General features: G+C 39.8%; 1 protein-coding gene across 4 annotated transcripts in view; it reads left to right on the top strand.

Moving 5' to 3' along the window:
* The first annotated feature begins 841 nt into the window (after positions 1–841).
* The window catches only part of MYZAP (myocardial zonula adherens protein), a 62484-nt gene continuing 48704 nt past the window's right edge, over positions 842–14621 (top strand). Inside the window, exons 1-3 of one of the 4 annotated variants that reach the window (XM_054836465.1) lie at positions 905–1028; positions 5336–5418; positions 7123–7212. In XM_054836465.1, the coding sequence (XP_054692440.1) occupies positions 7123–7212 (90 nt within the window). In that variant the 5' untranslated portion in view covers positions 905–1028; positions 5336–5418. Of the gene's footprint in view, positions 1029–5335; positions 5419–7122; positions 7213–14621 lie in introns of all 4 variants that reach the window. The other 3 variants (XM_054836466.1, XR_008578578.1, XM_054836463.1) reach the window with 3 other exon arrangements.

Below are 14621 nucleotides of genomic sequence, written 5' to 3'. Positions count from 1 at the left end.
AACTCCTTTGATTACCAAGGAATGTACTGCTCATGATAGATGCACAAGGCTGCAGATGAGGGCATGTGTGCACTTAGGCCTGTGTACAGCAGTGTAGGGTTACAGTGTTCCCTGAGCCCAGATCCCGGAAGAGCTGAACATCTGAAATGCTGAAGTCCACATCTGCAATCTGGCTCAGGGCCAGCTAACTCCAGCGCACCAGGCTCACCTCCTTGTTGGACCTTTGGCGCCAGGGCTTACGCAGTCACTCACCCATTCAACTGCACCAGCTTTGTGCCTCTCACCCAAGGCTGTCTGGGATCTGGGTGCTTTCTGATCAGTCTGGTACCCATTCCTGGAGCACGGCTAACAAACCGGGTGACTCACAAATTGCAGCTGTGGGAAGGAGAGGAGGACAGTGTCCAGCTTGTGTCACATAGCACTCTCTGGTTAGAGCACTCAGAGGTGGGTACTGGAGAATGGGAGTGACTGAGCTTCCAGTGGCTCCTGCACGCCCTAAGCCCCATTTCCACTGCCCGGGAGGTGGCTGAGTGACACGTGGACCCGTCTGGGTCTCCTCTCAAAGTCCCCTTCCCCATGCGGCAGCCCCAACACCCAAAATTCCCGGGAGCAGAGGGAATGCCACCCAACATTGGGACCTCAGCGTCCCAGGGACAAATTTCTCAGGGGCGGCGTCCCACAGCGACTTTGCCAGATTTCACCCCACGCGAGCAAATCGGGCACTTTCGTGGCACAAGAGCCAGCGCGGAGACGCAAGGTCCGCGGGGGCGTGGGGAAGCGCAACGCAGCGGAGGCCGCTTGCGAAGCTCCGCTTCCCCCTCCCCGGCCCACCCCCGCCGGGGCAGCCCGGCCCCTGCGGCCGCCCGCGGCCATGTGTGCGAGGGCGGAGCGGCGCCGCCGGCCAAAGGCAGCCGCAGTCAGCGGCAGCCCGGCGGCCCGTGGGGATGCTGCGGTACAGCTCGGGGCTCACGGTCACCGCCACCACCCCCCGGAGGCCGTGCGGCGACGGCGGCCGCGCCCGGCGGAAGGTGCGGGGGGCAGCGCGGGGGAGACGGCGGGGAGGTCCCGCGGGCGGTGTCGGGGGGGGGGGGGCGAAGCGGTCGTGTGGCACACACAAGCCGCCCACCCCTTATGGTTTACCTGCGGAGTGCCTTTTTTTGTTGTTGGTGGGTTTTTTTCTTTTTTCCTCTCTCCTTGCTTATTTTCGGTGTTTTCAGGTGAACTTTGCGGTGGTGAGAACATGCGTTTGCGCGTTCGTAGTAGGTGCTGGGAAAGGAAGAGCTTTTGGGGTGTCTTGCAAGGCTTTTGTTAGTGCTAGTCCCTGACTGTTCCTCTGGAAACTTGAGAGGAAGGTGTGATTGTGTCGGACGCTTTCCCCCCCGGCCCCTCTTGAAAAGCGCCTTGATATTTACAACTGAGAACCTGCCTATCCAGATTCTATCTATGAGGAAGCTCACTGTAATGATTTAGATAGCAATAGTGATTTATTTTTATAATCAATTCCTCAAATACAGAAATATGATTTACTGATGGGTTGTTTTTTTTTAATTTTCAGAAATGAGATAAATAATAATGATGCATTAATCTGTTGGGAAATGCTTCTAAAAAGTTGTTAAAACTCTGGCAGATATTACGGGAACATCTCTACAGCCACCCTGCTTTAAATAGCTCTTTTTTGCTGCTGTAACCACACTGCTATCATTGTGAGTGCACATTCCACATATAAAGAAATAAATCAAAATAAGTGATAAGCTTGTCCTTGCAAAGAAATACAATTGTGTGATCATAATGCTTTTTTAATTACTTAATGATTGTTTTGACACTCCAAAAATATGAGTTCATAATTGAAACAATGAAGAATGTCATGTTGCCATGTTTTATGGGATAACATAAGGGTCAGGCTTTTCCACAGAAAAAAATCCCTGGCCTTCATAAAAATGAAATTGCTCATGTGTGTGGAAAAATTAAGATGACTTGGAAATCATAGCTATATTTCCTACCTGTCTTCCGGGTTCCCATTGAGTTTTCCTGTTTCAGTATTTCTTAGCGAAGTTAAAGCTAAGAGAATTTGTGTTTAGGTGATAATTTTCTTATTTTCATCCCCATGATATATTTCTTGGGGACGATGTATAATGATACATTCTCTTAAGGAAACTGTTAAAAGCCTAATTTGCAAATAAAACCCACTGGGAAGCTGCTGTTCCTTTTTTTAGTGAAATGTGACTCCCTTACCATGAGTTGTCAAAAGAGGGGAGGAAGACGGAGTAACTCTTGAATAAATGAAAGATGTGTGTCACATTCCTGTGTGCCTGTGGTCACAGGAAAACTGCCCTTTAATTGTGTGGGGAATCTCATAGCAGAGATTTCATAAATGGAGCAGGCTAATCAACAGATAAATGACCAAAGAAAGCAACTTTCTTCTTTGCTTTTTAGGACTGACTGAAATTAAACACCCACTCCTTTTCTGCTTTCACCTTCAAAAGTCTAAAACTACCGTTGGGTCTTAGGCAAAAGGGGTGATTTTTGGCCGCTGAGCTAGTAGGTTAGCAGATAGTTACTCAACAAATGTATTATCCCCAAAGCATTTTATTATCAGACATTAGAAAGATCAACAATATTAAATTCCGGTGATGTTAATTCTAAAGTTGATTTGAAGCTAGATCAGTATTGAACCACATCTTTCCTTAGAGTGGGACTGGTTGTTAGCAGAAGAGCTGGTATTTTTCTATTGCCATACCAGTAACTTTGGTTATTCTATAAAAACATTGCTCATTATTTTAATGCTAGCTCTGTAATTACTTCAGTACATAGTTAACTATGATCACTGCCTTTCTGGGTGCTTTGGATTTTAGAAGGGTGGAAAAAGAGGCTGAAGAACATTGCTGAAACTGAATCTGTCATCTGTATTTGTTTTAAGTTGCACCGTAGTGATTTCAGTAGGATGGTAAACATGAATGTGGATTGTGGATCTGAGCCATGAATTCTTAACATTTTTAACTAACCTAGATTGGCTTTTTTCTTAACTGCCGTATTGCAGTAGCTCTCATCTATGCTGTTCCACTAGCCTCTTAGAAATTTGGTAAAAGCACATGTCTTCACTTGCTAATTTCCATTGCACTTAGTAAACTTTTGCTGTCTGGTGTTGTGCTGGGCTGAACCTGCCAGTCTTTGTTTTCCTGTCTGCATATTTGTTTCACAAATTAAGTCAGATGAACTTTGGAAATACCACTCCTGGGTTGTTGGTGTCAAAAAGCCAGGAGTGAACATAAAATGTTGGCACAATTAAGATTACTTGTATTGCTGGCTTGCCAAAGCTGCAGATGCTGTAAATCAAACTAAAATCTTATGGTCTAGAAAACCTGATACCTGGTATTATTTTAAAGATACCTATTTCTTTTTAAAAGTTATGCTCACAGAGTTACAATGTTGATGACATAAAGGTAGGGTGGAAGCCATGTCTGTCCCTGGTTTTCCTCACTTGTTCTTACCATCAGTCAGCAGTTGAAGGAAATTGAATCGCAGCCTTTTCCCTGCTAGGGGAGTTCTCTTTCATTCTCCTCCCCGCTTTCTCTCTGCATAATCCAATTTGTTTCTCGAAATTACTCCTCATCCTCACTTGCACATTATTCTGCCACTGTTTGGCACTGAGTTGAGGCTCTTCCTGTTACGATTTCATTTCCATTTTAAGGCATCGTTGCAGCAGTGTTTTGCTGTTGGAAGAGGGCTTGCTGCGATTTCCATGTGACCGTGCTCATTTGTTTGGTCAAGTAAACTTGCCAACAACTGGTACACTGTGTTGTTCCTTTAGGAAGCACTGCATAGTAGTAACGGTATAGGTACAGTGTTCATAGTTGCTTCTGAAGGTCAAAGGAAAAAGCAGTGCCAGTTGTTTTTCCCTTCCAACCTCTATAGCGTTCTTGAATTCTAACAGATTGGTTTGTAGTTCTGTTCTTACGTAGAGTGCATCATCCATGGCCCAGGAGGAGCAGGAGTGAATGACCACTTTATACATTTGTTCCTGTTTCCCCAGGGATGCTGAGGAAGTCCTAGTGTTATAAACAATGGCAAGAGTACAGCCTGTATAAGTTTGTCCTAGCAAGGAACCTTGCCACTGCTGTACAAGCCTCACTGGGCATGACTTCAAGGCTGGAATCCTTAGATGATTGTTAATGCCACCCTCTGTTTGGCATTTGCATGCAACTGGCTGCAAAGTAAAGCATTAAAACTTTATTTTGTGTCAGAAATACTGCCAAAAATATGATACTGATTTGAAGTGTTTTAAAAGTAAGGAGCTAGTGTGGAAATGAGGAAGTGTGTGAGGGGGAAAAGTGATTCAAGAGAGTAGTAGAGGAGGCAATGTGAAAAGAAAAGGGCAAGAAAAACAGTTTAAATTATAATAGCCCTTTGTACAGTGGCTTTAGTCTCAACAAATTACTGTTATTAATTTATATTTCCAACCTAGTTGTTATGATTTGACTGCCATCTGTACTTGTCTTCTGTGATTTCCTTCATAGTAACCCTGTAACACATCAATTGCTGTAACGTGACAGGCAGTCATGATTCACTAACTGGTATACAGGTACTAGGATAAATACTTATTTACAATCACTGTAAGTATGTTGGCTATAATTAGTCCCATACTGACTAACAGGCAAGCCATTTGCCAGCTTCAGAGGGTCATACACAACTCCATTTCTCGTGACTTTGAGTTGCCAGCCATTATCTGTTTCTATTAATTTGAGGTATTTTTCATGTTTTCTTCTAACAATCCTTTCGTTCCCTTTAGCCCAGTTTTCCTTCATTTGAAATCACTGTAAGAAAAAGTTGGCCTTGTCTATCACTTCCTGCACAACACAAATTCAGTTTCTATTTCCTATTTATGGGTCTGGTCTCTCTTTGTTTGCCTACATGGAGGAATGCCAGACTCTGTTCCCTTCTTGTTATAAGCAGGCATGTTTTAGGAGCAAAGAGCCTTGCTAAACTAATAGGAAGAAAGACCGGGGAAATGGAAATTAAATAGGTGAGAAAAGGTGGTATTGATTACCTTAGGAATCAACAGGCTCCAAAGTTGAGGAGTTTATTATTAATATATCTTGATAACTAACTTGTAAGCAGCAAGCACCTCCAGCTTCTGCAGTATATGGAGAGAGTCTGGTGTTCTCAGAAGAACAAATATAGCAGTCAATCAGTGTCAAAAGCTAATGTGCAAGGATTCATCATTTCTAGATGCATTTCGTTGTTTCAGAATTCTTTAGCAAATATGAAAGCATAATGTGCTTTTATACTAAATTTTTTTGGGGGGTTATGTCACTTTCACTGTGGCTTCTTGTTCTAGATTTGCTAGCATATGGCTGAATGATGAATTAACGGCAAGGAGCCCACTGCACAAAAAGTAGCCTCCACAGATGTGTCTAAAGAGTAGGTTATATTTCACCTTGATCTTATTATAGATTTCCCCCCCTTCTTTATAATACAAGCACAGCTTATATATTTTATGGGAACTTTATTTGTATCTCAGGACACTGTTCCTTATTGGTAGAAGGCCTTGCAGACCTAAAAGACCAAACTGAGACAGGAAGATGGAAGGCTATATAAAGTAGCATTTTTTAATACAGTTTCCAGCATATGAGAGTCTAAACACTGTTGATTTGTCCTCTCAACAGATTTAAAGAGAAGCTGGAAGAAAAATAGTGAGGTTGCTGCAGATATTTGCATAGTTCTTCCAATTGCTTTTACTTGGGAAGAAGAAAAAGTTAAACTTGTTTGAAAAGTTGAAAAAGGTCCATTGTTTGGGAATGGAAAACGGGAATCCTTGTTGTGATGATGAATAGCGTGCTCTGAGGAGCTTATGGGGTAAAGAGCCTTGAAAGTGAAGTCAAGTTGGCTTAATTGATGAGAGAGACAGTTGGAAGAAGTGAGTTATAAAATAATAAGATTTGGAGTCTATGAAAAAGGCTTTGCTGCTGTGCTCTGAATGCCTGGGAGCAGAACATGATTGCCATTTTCAAGGCAAAAGGAAGTGCTGTAATGATCAAGACATGAGCTGTGAGCTTGGGCAAGTGCAGTGGAAAGGTGGATTTCAGAGAAAAGGTACACATTCAGCATGACTGGAAGTAAGTAGTTAGGAGAAACTAGAGAGATCTAGATCAGATGGAATGCTGGGCTACAGAAGAACAGTGGTGATGGCCCACAGTAATCATGAAAGAGATATTTTAGACATTTTGAGGAAGAGCTTTCAGAGCGCTGTTTGTTATCAACAGACAGCTGGGATTTCACGGGAAGGTATTGTGCAGCTTCAAATTTCGACAGACAAGTTTCTCATTTCATCAGTCACTGTGCTCCGTTTAGGACTTCTGGTTGTTTTCCACAAAAATGTTGCATGAATAGGACTAAGACTGAAAGTTTTAACCAAGTTTCTAATATGAAATCTGTTGCTTTAAAAATATCATTACACTAAAGATCTCTCAGACAAAAGCAAGGCAAACTGCAATTGGGGATAGAATGGTATCAACCCTATTGGCCTATTTCCTCAGCAAGAGAATGGCTTTTCTGAAATCAGATAGGAAATAATACGGCTTAAATTTTTTCTGAAGCATTTTGAAGTTTAGTTTTTACAAAGAACTCGCATGTGTCAGATTTCAATAATATTCCTATTCACATTCAGTGGAATTGCAGTACTGAGGTATCCTTGGATGAAATACTTGGATATATGCTGAACAGAAGAGAGGCATTCACTCCAGAATACACTTTGTGTTTCTAAAGAATCTCTTCTGAGGAATAAAAGTATGCCAAATCTGCAAAAAAAAGTCCTGAAAAACTAGAAGATTATGTTCATTGTTCTGTTATCTCAGCTTTCAATGTCATTCATGAGTACATAAGAACATGTTGTTGATTGAAATGGATTTTTGCTATTTCAGTTATGTAATTATGGGGATGCCCTTGAATTATTTCTTGCCAACTAAAAACCTGTCCCACCTTTAAAAAAATAATCTTTTGTCAGCTAGGTGGCAAAAGGTAGAAAATTGAAACTTGAATGTTAATACAGTTTATTCTGTAAAGCAAGTTATTAAAATATTTTTTGTAACACTTAAATCTAAAAGCAAGCCTTTGTTTTTCTTTCAGATGAATGTCTGTAGGTTACGCTTAACAGTACCACCTGATGAAGGCTCACAGCCTGAACAGGGAGCAAAGGAACCTGAAAGAAAGAAAAATGTAAGTTTTAAGAATCAAAGTTCCACAGAAGGTGATATTAGTTGTTTTGGGAGCCCAAAGCTCAGTCGTCTTGGAAGACTGAAGAACACGTGGAAGCTGAACAAGTCAGCTGTGAGCTTTGGGCCTGAGCCTTGAAGTTGGGGATAGCAAAACTGCGTGTAAAATAGGACGGTAGTAGAGAAACAGCACAAACATTGTAGGTAATTTGTGACTGAGGTACCTTTAAGACTTGGTTATTTAATATTTATATATTAAAGAGTAGGAAACTGCTATCAAGAGCAGGATCTTGCATTAAACAGGATCCTGATCCTCACTTGAAGGGGATTTTATGTTTCATGTAGGCTTAACAGTGTGCAAGATTTGAGTTTTAATGTGTATGGGAGCTGGCTGGCCTGGGACTTAGATGTTTTGCTGGGTTGACTAATTTTGGTAATGGGCGATGTACAATAAGAAATAGGAAATAAAGAATTCAAGATTGTTCTGAAGTGAAAATGATTTGGAGGTCATGTGTGTAGAAGGGTTTAGAAGGGCAATTTTTTTGTAGAAGCAAGTAGTATGCACACAAAAAAATCTTACAGCTGCTTTGGTGCAGAACTTGTTCTTTAAGAGCTGTTTTGGAGTGATACATGATGTTTAATTTGTCTTAAGGATGGAGTCTAAAAAGGGAAGCTGAACAGGCTCCACATTTACACTTTCGATAAACCAAAATCAAACAAGTTGGCTAAGTTTACCAGACCTAATGTCTGAATAACAATATGACAATAGGAAGCAAAACAACAATAGGATTTATTTGAAATAATTTCTTAGTGGTGCTCAGAAGCAAAAGTAACTGTAAAATGAGTCGGAAAGACAAACATTTTAAAGCAGTAAAAATAAATGCAAAGTAAAATGGTCAAGATAAAGATTCCTTATCAGATAGTTCTTGTGCTGGAATCTTGTATACACTCAGCTTTTCATACACTGCTCTGGCAGAGTAATAGGTCCTTGAGGGTCTATGAATGTTACTTACAGAATGGATTAAAGAGGCCTTAATACAAGCTAAATTTGGGCCAGCATTCAATAGTAATTATTCATTTTGTACGGAGGTGTTTAGTTGTAGCACTTAGAGTAGCTTCCCCCACCACTTACTCTGTCAGTCTCTTGTCAGTTTGTATCTGATTGCAGAAACTCTCAGACTGGCCTAAGTGTATGGGCCCGTTGCCTTAAGAGTAATGTAAGTTTGGTTTTGAGGAGGGTAGGTATTTGACTCATGGCTTACTCACTTTACTGTGCTGAGTAGTGTAATAATAAGAAAGAAGTGTGAATGATTAGGGCATGGACAATTTGTAGTGACTGTCTTGTGTGACCATTTTTTTTTCTCTGTGGGTTCTTGTATTTAATGAGAGGTATATTTCCCCCATAATACAAGTAAAGGCAAGTAGGTTTTATAACAGAGAATGCTAAGGAGAGGATGTGAAAGGTAATAAATACGTTATTGGCCTCATCTTACATTCCAGTATATTGCACAGTGATTTTTAGAGACGGGTCCTTTTTAGTTGAGACCCCAAAAAATGGTATGTCATTTAATTATTGTATGTTCTGACTAGTTTTCTAAAGTTCAGTACTTCTACACAATTTAAAGACTTTTAGAAAGCACACATACAGCCTTCAGAGCTAGATGGAATATAATTAGTCAATTTCATAGCAATTAGAAAACACAGGGTAATTGTGCCATCTATTTGTGTTTTATGGTTTTTGTGTAATTAAAAATATAGCCCTACAGATTGTATAGTCATAGTGTGTAGAAGCAGCTACAAAAACAAATCACTGATCGTGAAGTGTTTTTTCCTTATGTCTCTGAAACAAGACAGTAATGTATTACCTGTAGATTTTTATTGTCTATGTAATGTATTGCTTTATGTATTTGAATTAGTTACACAGTAACTTACAGTGCACACAGGACTCTTGAGTAGTCATGCCGTGATACTTTTGTCTTACTGCAAAATTTAATTAAACAAAAAAGAAAAAAGCATCTTCTAAAAACAGTGATCAGGTATCTCTGCTGATCCACCCATGTTCCACTGACTCAATGTTAGTGAAAAATAGGTTTTACAAATGTTAGATAATCCTCACAGTCCTATGAGAACTGTGCCCCCTTCTTGGAAATAAGGATGACAGAAATTAGGCAACTGTTCAGTTTTCTGCCTTGCACTTTACAATTTCAGGTCAAAAAATGCAGCTTCACCAAGGATGAAATTTAATATTAGGTGTCTTGTTGGAATCTAGAGTTCTGTGCTGTCTTTAAATGCTGAGTATTAAGAAAATGGGAACATGGAAAATGGTTTTGGTATTTAAAATATACTCATGTGATTTAAAGATTACCCCTGCAGTTCATTTCTCTGAGACTGTACAGTTTTTGCTGGGGCACTCAGATCAGGCAGCCTGAGCCTGGCTACCAGCTGCTCTCCTGTTTCGGCAGGACAAGCGCTAGAGAGAGAGAGAGACTCTTCCCTGCCTCTGCCCACTGCTGGAGCGGGAGGATAGCAGAGACCTTGCTGTGTGAAAGGGAATGCCAGAAAACTAAAAATATACCATGGTGTGACATTTGGTTGCAATCTCCTCTTTCAAATCTTTCATTAGAAGGAGGTGATTTTGAGTTGCTCTAATGTGAGATAGTGATGGCTTACTGACTGTTACTTGTCTGTATCTTTCTGGGGCTCAGTACCATTAAGAGATGTTTCAGTTGCAAAATCAGCTAGTGAACTGCACAGGAGTTCTTGTTAGCACTGATCCTCCCAATAACTTATTCTGGAGCTTGATGTCAGATCAGAACTGATTCTTTATTGGTTGTGTTAGTAGCTATTAGCTTACTGTTTTTCATTGTAGTCCAAGTTTATCAGAAAATGTATGCTGTATTTAATTAAATCCGTATCAGTGCATTAAGTTTCTAGATGATTGACTTTTTTATTGCTAAACATCCATGAAATAAAAATGAACCAGTGTAAGAGATTAAAACAAAGTGATGGAGCTGGGCAGTTTTGTTGCAACAAAATTGCTGCAGACATTACTGTACTAGGATGGCTTCTCCCTATCTTTTGTGAAAGGCTGGCAGATGGTACACAGTTAGAAGTTGATCTCAAAAACTGAAGGGGGAGTGAGCTTGTGTTCCAGTGTGTCAGGTTGGATTTTTATATTCATATTTAGGCTATGAAAGAAGCATATAAGAACTGAAGTCACAAGTAGAGACTGGTTGTTTTGTTTGTTTGCTTTCTACAGGCTAAAAGCCTACTGCTAAATATCTCTGAATTGCTAGCACTTTAGCTAGGGAGAATCTGAAACTATCCTGATTTTGTTCCATTACATCTGTTAATGATAGACAATGGATGACAGTAGTGTGAGGCTGTTTACCATGAAGTACAAAGGAATATTGTGCTTGCAGATTGCATGCAAAATCTGCATGTCCTAAAGCCTGCCTTGTCTTGCATAATAAAGGGCTACCAGACAATTGTATTGTCCCTGTTTGGGATTGGGCTTATTTTTATCCATCAGTCCCTTTCTTCACTGTCACGGCTAAATTTGGAAGTGTCGTTGGAAGCTGCAGCTAGGCATTTGAGGGCAGAATATGGAGATCTGTATAGACAGATTTTTCTTTTTCACTTTGACACATGGACAAGAGAACGAAAACGAGATAACTCTCTAGAAATTTGTGTCACTTTCCTATCTGTGTGGCTCAACAGAGTTTGAGCAGTGTTTAGTCTTAAACTCTCTAAACTTTGGCTGTATATATCCTCAAACTCTTTAATTTTCTTATGTTTTTCAAGCATCACAACCAAGAGGTGAAACTCTTTATGCTTCCTAAGCAGGAATACAGATGCATAGCAAATATTTTTTTTCCCAGCAAAAAAAATAGTTTGTAAAGAAGCCAAAAGGGGAATTTGCTCCAGTATGCAATGGAGAGAATCAAGCAGAAACTTGTGTCAGCCCTGGATCAAAGAATATGAGTGAAATGAACATGGGACTGTTGTGCACAATTGAATCTAGGACAGTGCCTATTTTCTCTGCTGCTGCCAACCCACTCCATCAGCATAGCAGAAGTTGTGTCATAACAAATGTGGTTCACCTGCTACAGGTGGCTGATGCTAGTGTTTCTCAGCCTCTCCACCACTAATTGCCTGATTTTTGATGTGTACTAACTAAGCGACACCTTCACTAAAAACAGCACTATGTGAAAACTACAGAAAGAATTCCACTGACTTCTGTGGTTACTGCTGTATTAGTTGTATTTTCTTAGTGTATAAATATTGGTGTTCTGTATACAGATTTCATTGATTAGCTGTGACTTTGTATAATCCCTATCACTTCTGTTTTTTTGAGATAGGCACCTCAATTCTATATTTCAAAGAGCTTAAAAGTTAGAATGTGTTAAACGATGCTTCTTATTTAGCATCACTAATTTAAGAACACCCATGTCTATGTCTTGACATATTTTCCCCATTTTAATACTATTTATATATGAAAAATCCCTAAATGTAACATGAGCTTCATGGGCTGTAGAGGAATATGAAAAAACATAAAAACATAGCTACCTGTTGTTAGAGCACAGTAACTTTCCTTGGTGAGCTGAATATTATAAATTTATCATTTTACTGAACAGAAAATATGTAACCTAATTAACAATGTGAATGTTCTTGTTCCTTGTATAACCAGTGAACAAGCAAAAGGTAACTGGATATTTCAGAAATCTCTGGAATGTGGCTGTTGAGGAAAAGATAAAGCCTCACTTAACTGATATTGTTCTGGTTAAAAGAAGACGTTTTAGGTGGTGTAGGTAAACAGCAGATCATGATTTAGAAAAAGTTTAAGGCCATATGAGTACTAAACTCAAAATTGTGCTAATCATTACATTAGATGTCCTTTTTCATCAAAATAAGATACCTCTTCTGTACTTCTGCTTCCAATTTTGGGGCAGGGAGAAAGTATAAAGTATGGGGGTATCTAACTTTCATTTCAAAAACTGACGGAGATAGATTAGGAAGGAACCCATCCCTCAGTGTTATTTACATAATGCCAATAAAACCATGGGCAATACAAAAAGCAGCTAACAACTTATATTTAAGGTTTGTTTTTATAGTGTCTTTGCTTTACCTGTTTCATGCTACTTCCTTGGACAGAGACATAAACAGGATGCATGACAATTATCAAGACTTTTGCAACCTTGGGGTGTAGGCTTCTCTTTTAAATATTTATTAATTAAGTAAACACAGTCTGCATTTCTTTACTACCTGCTGTGTGATCATGCCAAATGCAACATGACTGTTGCTGCAACGTAGACAAAGCATATTCCTGGAGCTGCTATAGTATTTCTGTGCATCAACATGATGTGTTCTTGCTGTTACCTTGGGGTGTCATATAATTGACTATAAGTACAAAGAAATATTCACAAATATTATTGCTTAAACTAAGTCTGCCTTTTCAGATCAGCAGCTCCCATTAGAAGGGATTTTGATCACAATTGGGACCAACAACTGTGTTCCAGTGCAGCAAGTACGTAAGCAGGTGGGGAGCAAGACTTCCCTGTACTCTGGAGCTGGCTGATATTTTGACCCTAAATAGCAATGGTTAACTAATCTAATGAAACCTTCCATCTTCAAGCACTTTTGTGGTTATCTTTACAGTATTTACTTATTCTGTTATCATCACTGAGATGCCTCACTGCAGATCAGAGTGGAGACAGGTGAGGACCTCAGAAAAATACCTGAGTTCTGATAATGGATACGTAGGGGACATAGAGGGGAAAGCAATGAAAAGTATTTGACTTAAAAAACCCCATTCTGTAGTCCTTGAGGATGTGGAAAATCCAGGATTTGTGGAAGAGGAAACATGGGAGAGAGAGGATGCGACAGAGGAAGAACAGAGGGCAAGGCAGAAAAGGAAAAAACACTGAAGGGAGAAAAATAAAGGTTGGTGGAAGTAGCTTAAGAGAGGAGACAAACTGGCAGAAAATATATTTGATGCAGTTCTGTGGAGCAGTTTGAGAACTGAGCCATTCAGCAAGGCCTCCTTAAGAGGCAAAGGTGTCACTTCTCTGACAAAGGCATCTTGGGAGTCTTGTGCAAATATAGACAACAGGCAAGTTTTAGCATTGTTGCAAGAGACATGTGACCAGTCTGGCTTTGTGCATACTTAATCCTGCTTGTACTTCCCATTATGATGTAAATTTAAGTCTGTCTGTCTGTGAAATACATGCCATGGGTGATTCTCTAGCTGCAAACCCATTGGTCTGAATTTGTAGGTCTTTCTTAGAGGAGAAAAAAAATCCTTTGAAGCATTCCTTAGGAATGTGTTTATAATATGCTAAAAATAAGCATCTTGGTCATAATTTTCATACAGAACTCTGCAAACAGCACTTTAAACAATTCTGCTAATGTTTCAGAGGCACAAAGGATCTTAGTAGTTGCTGGTATTAAGCTGTTCACCTCAAAAAATGAATGATCATGGGTAAAGAGTATGGATTTATGAATTCAGTGTCTGACGCCTTGGTAACCTCTAAACAATCCCAGTGATTATTCATTTGGCTATCAGGAAGATGGAAACTTTTATGTAATCTTTTTATCCAGATGCAGGGGAGGAGCTGTGATGAAACTATCAAAGAAACTGTACAACCCTGGAAGCAAACAAACACAAAAATGTTTTGAGTAATGTCCCCATCTAGTTTCTGTATTTTCTCTACTCTCAAAAAAGGCAGATGTACACATCTAAACAGCAAAATGATATCATGTATAGGTAGGGCTAGTTGCCTAATGTTTTTCCATTAAGTGGTTGTAAGGCTTTCTTTTTAAATGATTGCTTATAGGTTTGTTCTTCTTTGCCTGAAACCTTCTTTATCATGTCTGCTCCATGATCGTTCCCCTCCCAGCCCTGCATACACACACCCAGAGCTTCAGCAAAATTGTTAAGCTATTAATGATACAGTTAAGGAAGATGTGTAGGATTCACAATGTTGAGAAAATCTGTCAGTGCCATGCGGGAGGGACACAATATAAAACAAATGTCTGTCTATACCCATTTCTCTTAATGCAAGTAGATTTTTTCTGTTCATTTTTCCCTTACCCAAAGAAGTATTTATTCTTACATTACCAACATAATTATGTTAGTTTGGCTGCTAAAAACTGAAAGTGCTACGGCTTTAGACCACAGATGCTACCATCACCCTCTGTCACGGTAAGGACTGGAGACTCTCTAGGATGCAGCTGCAGGTGAATACAAGGTGCTGAGCTTCATCTCTTCCAGTCTGTTTGGTGTCAAAGAGAGTATTTAGACACTGCTTAGAGTCTTAATTTAGTAAAAAATCTCAAATTTTGTTGGTTTTCCTACAGTGTCATTACTGAACAACAAAACAAACCCAAACATATTCTAAGGTCAATGTAGTA

This window comes from Grus americana, chromosome 10 (assembly GCF_028858705.1).
Source record: "Grus americana isolate bGruAme1 chromosome 10, bGruAme1.mat, whole genome shotgun sequence".
Taxonomy (NCBI): domain Eukaryota; kingdom Metazoa; phylum Chordata; class Aves; order Gruiformes; family Gruidae; genus Grus; species Grus americana.
This window is presented reverse-complemented; position numbering and strand designations above follow the sequence as displayed.